Here is a 6,403-nt window from a genome sequence, read left to right on the forward strand (position 1 = left end):
CTGTTAGAGATAGAGGAGAGCAGATGGAATACCTATCTCACCTGCCCTCATCTCTCACCTCACCTGCACTCTATCTACCTCTGTCTCGCTCCCTCTTGCTCTACCTTGAGTTATTCCAGGAGAACAAGCAGAGAATGTCCTCCCTTGGCCTCACTTCTCCCCCCCCCCTTCCTCCTCCTCTTCCTCCTGTCCCTGGGTTGGTAAAGGTACTGCTTCCTGGCTTTCCGTGCCTGTCAGTGTGCCTGTATCAGCTTCTTGTAACCCACCCTGCCTTTAACCATCATCTAGAGGTATTCATGGTTCCACCTGTACCTGAATAACCGAGACCTGATCTGGGAACCGAGCGGGTCCAGAATTCTAAATAATGTCATGGGTCGAGGTCGGATTTGTTATGATTGTCTCGGGTATGGGTAATTTTAACTGACTTGTCCGGAATGAGCCATAGAGATCTGAACGCGACTGCTGCGAGAGAGAGAGAGAGATTTTCAATTTATGCTGCTGCTCTTGCTTTTCACGAGAGTGGAGCGTGGTGCGTGGAGCTTGTTGTTGGAAAATCATGAGTCATCAAAGCGGCAATAGACTACAGTCATAGAGCTCACTCCGTGTGTGGCAAAAGTTAGGAGATATAAAATCAATGGAAGATGGAATTACAATGACAGAATTAAAAGTTAAAGGAGAAGGATAGGCTACAACGACCAAGAGTCAACAGGTAGGGTCTACTTAATAATCTGAATGGAGTTGTTGTTATTTGTAACTGTACGATTAGAAAGTGTGTGCACTGCAGCCTGTTAACCCAGCTAGCTAACATTAGCTAGTTTAACTAGCTTCTTGCGGTTTGGTGTAGTCAAAACAGGTACTACGTAATCATATTTTATGATAAATAACCTACCTATGGCAATTATTAGTCTACTATAGTGTAAGTCGGCTTGGGTGGTTGCTGTCTCTCATCTCTCGCTCCCTCCTCCCCGTTTCAATCGTTCACAGGACAGCCCCTCCCTGCCAGCTAGAGCGGCACCTCTCTCCCTCCTCTTGCGCTTTATCAGCTCTGGTTAGTAAAGTAGCTTAAAAAATACATTTTCAGCTGCATCCCTCAATCAGATCAGATTGAGTCTGGATCCGACCAGATCTATATACGAAACGGGTGTAGTTGTCCGCGGGTCCGTTTGGAACGGGTCTCTATATTTAAAAAAACAAAAAAACATTTACTAGTCCAGGTGGGAAAGCCCCAGGTCCATTTCGGAACCAGCGAAGACCTCTACCACCATCCTCTAACAGTAGAGTAGAACGCCCCCTCATGGCATTAAACAGCAGTGCATGATCCCCTCTTTGACTCTTTCACTTAGTTAATGGTTTCTTTTGTAATACCATTGTACATATAACATCTTCTAACACCTCCTTATTGGGATCATACTTGTTGTAGGCCTAGCATCAGCAGATTTAAGTGACCCTACTTTAATTTGCTAGTGTCTAAGTATGAGTGTATTAATATTACACTGGTTAGGAAATAAATAAGGATGTGAATTATTTTGGTAATTTTAGTTAAAAATCTTTAAATGGAGGGTTTCCATTGTCTTACTTCAGATAGCGCAATGACTCAGGATAACATAAGTCATGACATAGTAACATGAAATATAAGTATGCTGACCCTTCCTCCTTTTGCCTCTTCCTCCCACTCAGGTGAAATCCCAAGAGGCTTCTGCGAGCTCACCCATTCTGCTGGTTCGGGTGTTGTGAAGCAACAGATAAAGGCTCCATCACCCAGAACTCCTACCGTGGCCCAGTAATACCCAGGGTCTGACCCAGGGGGTTAACAGACTGCACCCCCCACAGCCAGCCTCTTTGTGATGCATCAGCTTCAGCGTCCTCCTAATACTGGGAGACAGGACAGGACTCTTCCTGTTTAAAAGGAAACAAAGTACATAACAGGTCTCTGGTTAAATAGGGGGGACGCTACAGTTGAGGGGAGACTGTCTGATAGTCAGTAGAGCTTTAACCAAGTGCTCTCTGTGATGTTTATGAATGTCGACGACTGTCTGTCTATCTCAGGTGTTATGTATAGCTTTTGTAGGTGCTACGAAGGTTTCTCAACTGAAGTGTTTCCCCTATTTTACCTGATATACAGTACCAGTCAAAAGTTTGGACACATCAATCCTTCAAAGGGTTTTCTTTATTTTTACTATTTTCTACATTTGAGATAATAGTGAAGACATCAAATCTATGAAATAACACATATGGACTCATGTAGTAACCAAAAAAGTGTTAAACAAATCAAAATAGATTTTATATTTGAAATTATTCAAAGTTGCCACCTTGCCTTGATGACAGCTTTGCACACTCTTGGAATTCTCTCAACCAGCTTCATGAGGTAGTCACCTGGAATGCATTTCAATTAACAGGTGTGCCTTGTTAAAAGGTAATTTATGGAATTTCTTTCCTTCTTAATGCGTTTGAGCCAATCAGTTGTGTTGTGACAAGTTAGGGGTGGTATACAGAAGATAGCCCTATTTGGTAAAATACCAAGTCCATATTATGGCAAGAACAGCTCAAATAAGCAAAGAGAAATGACAGTCCAGTCCATTTTTTTTATCAAAATACATTTTTTGGCAGAAATGCTTTCTCAAACATGTGAACTTTCATGTGCCTTAGTAACAAACTTGTATGCCATCTGTACTTGTTAAATTAAGAGCCTTGTTGGTTAAGCCACAGAAAAAGTCAGCAACCTTCCCACTAGCCATGATTGGCTGAGATAATGAGTGGGATGGACATGCCGAGAGATGAGTTCGCATTGGTCTGTCATATAGAAAGCTTCTTTCTGTCTATTTGAGCTCGTCAGTCTGTGTTGGTAATCCTGTCGAACACAGCTTTTTTATGCATTGTGTAGTGGAGCTGCATAAGCGTTGCTCTCCACTTTCTGGAGGATCAAGTTTTGAAATCAGTGGAATTAGAGTATGATGGCTACATCTTCAAACTAAGGGCAACCGTGGTATGGCAATTCCTGACAGGGAGATGGGTCCATCATGCATGATGATGTATACAGGTAAGATAGTCTAGCATTAGCTAGCTACTGTTGACTAACTCCATTCCGTACAAATTTGAGCAACTTCGGCAATCAAACTTAATGGGACTGTAGCGACTGTGTTGGCCTCAAAATCTGGGGGGAGATCACCCCCCCCCCACTGTAAACATAACTATGTAATTTCAAGAATATTATAATAATAATAATGAAAGCACTTATGCTGATTCTAGACTCTTAATAGCGCGTTTTTAAGTTTCAGAAGATTGCGACCCCCCGCCCTTTGCCTCACAATGGTTTGATCCAATTCCTCCCACCCCCCCAGCCCTCAACAGTGGCACATGATGCAGGTACTGTGCATGTGTGGAAATCTGACAGAGTCTGTCATTGGTGGCTGACCTCCAGTAAGTAGTTCAAACAAAGGATATGTTAGACATTTCTTTACTTCTACCACTCAATACAAGAAAACACATTTATAACCATCACCAGTCTTCATTTTCACTGCATTAAATTACAGGTCACTCTCTATGTTAGCTAGCGGTTAGCTGATGTTTGCTAGATAGCTACAGTAACATCAACCAGTGTTTGCAGCTATTTGAATTTGAGTCAATGAGAGAAGCTAGCAATGCAATGTAGTGTTCCTTAGCTGGCAAGGTGACTGAGGGTTTGTGTCTACCGTCTGAAAGGCACTCAATGCACGTAACTAACGTGAGGTTAATCCAGTCAATCGCACCATAGCAATTTTGTTTTATGTTAGCAGGGTTCACACACACAATAGCTGAATTTGCAGAGCTAGCGAGCAAACTAAAGCAAACATTAGCTAGCAAGCTAGCTAGTACCTATAACATGCATGTGGTGTCGTCAAAGATGGAATCTTTGCTATCGTCAGTTTATTCCAAGATCAGCATGCAGCTGTAGTGCTTTGAAGTCCCTGTGATAAGGTTAGCGATAAACTGAACTCCAAACTTAACAGAACTACACTCTCTTCTACCATTGTCTTAAATATATTTAATGGTCTTGTTGCAAAAGCAAAATTGTCGGCTAGGGGACTTGTGGGCCGATCTTGGAGTAAACTGACGATAGCAAAGATTATAGCAAACACCACAGAAACGGAATTGGTGCTCGCTAGCTCTGCAAATTGTTCAGCTATTGTTGGAAGCCAGCCAATATAAAACATAAACTATATTAAAATTACAAAAGGTTGCAGCATACATCGTGTAAATGGTGAACTCATACAGCTGTCAACCTTTGTCACTGCAATCCGTTTCACATTTGCTAGCTGACTATTTAGCTACCTTTTAGATCGAAGCCCATATAGAATGATAGAAGATAATAGATGATAGAAGCCCATCTCCTACTGTAAATAACCTGCACACTGTGTGTGTGTGTGTGTGTGTGTGTGTGTGTGTGTGTAGCCAGCCAGCCAGCCAAGTAGAAAAATGGCAGAAAAAATACGGACAGAGTATTTTTCAGTACGCCAAAACGCAAAGTAAGAACCCTAGTAGCCTAATATCTCAAAGACTAGTTGATAAAATGTTCATAAGAAAGAAGTGAAATGCTAATGGAAATGTTTCATAATGATGTCATTAGGCAGAGCAGGCAACAGATGGCACACAGACAGCATAGCTGGGGACAGATAGGCAGGGACAGACTGGCAGAGACAGGGAGTCTCAGGTAAGTTTGTTGAGTTTTTGTTTGGCAACATTATGAAAGGTTCTCTCTTTTTTAGACTTGTAAAATAGGGACATAAGTGGAAAATGCCATGGATACCCCCACTCTCAACTTAAACTGGTGACTGAACTAAGATTTGTTTAAGGCAATGGTATTGCTGTTGTGATTAATTGTGTAGTTTTGGGTACCGGTAGTTAGGAGTATGGCAAACACCTTATTTCTTTTCTAGGAGACAGACTGAGTCAGTGAGGGTGGTGAAAGGGAAAGAGCCAGGGAGAGAGACTTGAGGACAGTGTCACAGCCACAGCAGGACCAGGTGTCAACCTTTTTGCCAGCAGCATCAGTATAGGGGACAGTAGCACAGCATTGTCCAGTTACCTCAGTGATGGCACAAAACCAAATCAGCCACACCCACAATTTATAGAACAGCAAACTCTTGCCAACAGAGGGTTGACGTTTCAAGAGAGATGGTTTCGCGATTTCCCCTGGCTACATTATAATCCATCAATAAAAGGAGTGTTGTGTTTTCACTGTAGCCAAGGGTTTTCAAGCCAGCCATCTTTTGGCCAAAGAGCGGATGCTGCCTTCATTAGTGCAGGATTTAGGAAGTAGAGAAAAGCCATTGAAAAATTCACAGCACATCGACTGCCAAACCCACCGCCACTTTGTAACTGTAACAGCACACCAGCTAAATCCAATCAGTGCCCAGTTATCCAGCGCGTGGGATAAACAGCAGGAGGCCGCAAGGCATTGCTTGATGAAAATTGTTAGTTCGGTGCGGCATGTATTAAGACAGGGACAAGCCTTTAGAGGCCACACGGATGACAGTGGGAATTTATACCAGCTTCTGAAACTTAGGGCAGAAGAGGATGATCCCATTTTACTGACGTGGTTAACAGAGCGTACTACAATGTACACAGGCCCCAAAGCGCAGAATGAAATTCTGAACATCATGGCCATTACAGTCATTCAAGGCATTGCAGCTGAGATTAGGTCTCTTCCGAATGTACAATTTTCAGTAATTGTTGGTGGTACTCAAGACGTCTCTGGTGCTGAACAGGAGAGTGTCTGCCTGCGTTATGTTGACCACGACCTTGTCCCTCACGAGGAGTTTATTGGGCTATACAGGGTATCGGAGACAACAGGCGAGGGCATTGCGAAAGTGGCAACTGATGTGTTGTTGAGGCTCAATTTGCCCATGTCTGGCTTAAGTGGGCAGAGTTACGATGGTGCCGCAAACATGGCAGGAAAATACACAGGTGCACAGGCAATTGTGAGGAGGCAGCAGCCATTAGCCCTCTATGTGCATTGTGGAGCACACTGTGTAAATCTGATTACACAGGCTGGCTGCTCAGCCTCCCCACTGATCCGGGATTCCCTTTCTTGGGTCCATCAGTTAGGTGTCCTCTATGGCCAGTCAGGAAAGTTCAAGAGCATGTTTGAATCAATTGCCACGTCCGGAAATCCACATCTGATCACCCTGAAACCACTATGTCCAACAAGGTGGGCTGTGCGGAATACTGCTTTCGACCTGTGCTAGGGCAGTATGAGCAGGTACTAAGCAGCCTAGAGGAGATGTCAAAAACTGAATCCAAGACAGCTTCAACTGCCAGTGGCTTATTTGAGCACTTCAGCAAAGGCAAGCCTGTTCTGCTGTTCTTGGAGAGCTAGAATGCCTAAACATTTCACTGCAGAAGAAAACTCAGACTGTCTCTGGTA

The 6,403-nt window shown here is 43.4% G+C and overlaps 1 protein-coding gene across 3 annotated transcripts in view; it reads left to right on the forward strand.

Annotated features, from left to right (window-relative positions):
• Positions 1-2,149, forward strand: part of LOC115192199 (myomegalin) — a 104,304-nt gene extending 102,155 nt beyond the window's left edge. Inside the window, exon 39 of one of the 3 annotated variants that reach the window (XM_029750427.1) lies at positions 120-658. In XM_029750427.1, coding sequence (XP_029606287.1) covers positions 120-320 — 201 coding nt within the window. In that variant the 3' untranslated portion in view covers positions 321-658. Of the gene's footprint in view, positions 1-119; positions 659-984; positions 1,192-1,677 lie in introns of those variants that run through there. The other 2 variants (XM_029750425.1, XM_029750426.1) reach the window with 2 other exon arrangements.
• Positions 2,150-6,403: the final 4,254 nt, after the last annotated feature.

Source organism: Salmo trutta, chromosome 4, assembly GCF_901001165.1.
Source record: "Salmo trutta chromosome 4, fSalTru1.1, whole genome shotgun sequence".
NCBI lineage: Eukaryota > Metazoa > Chordata > Actinopteri > Salmoniformes > Salmonidae > Salmo > Salmo trutta.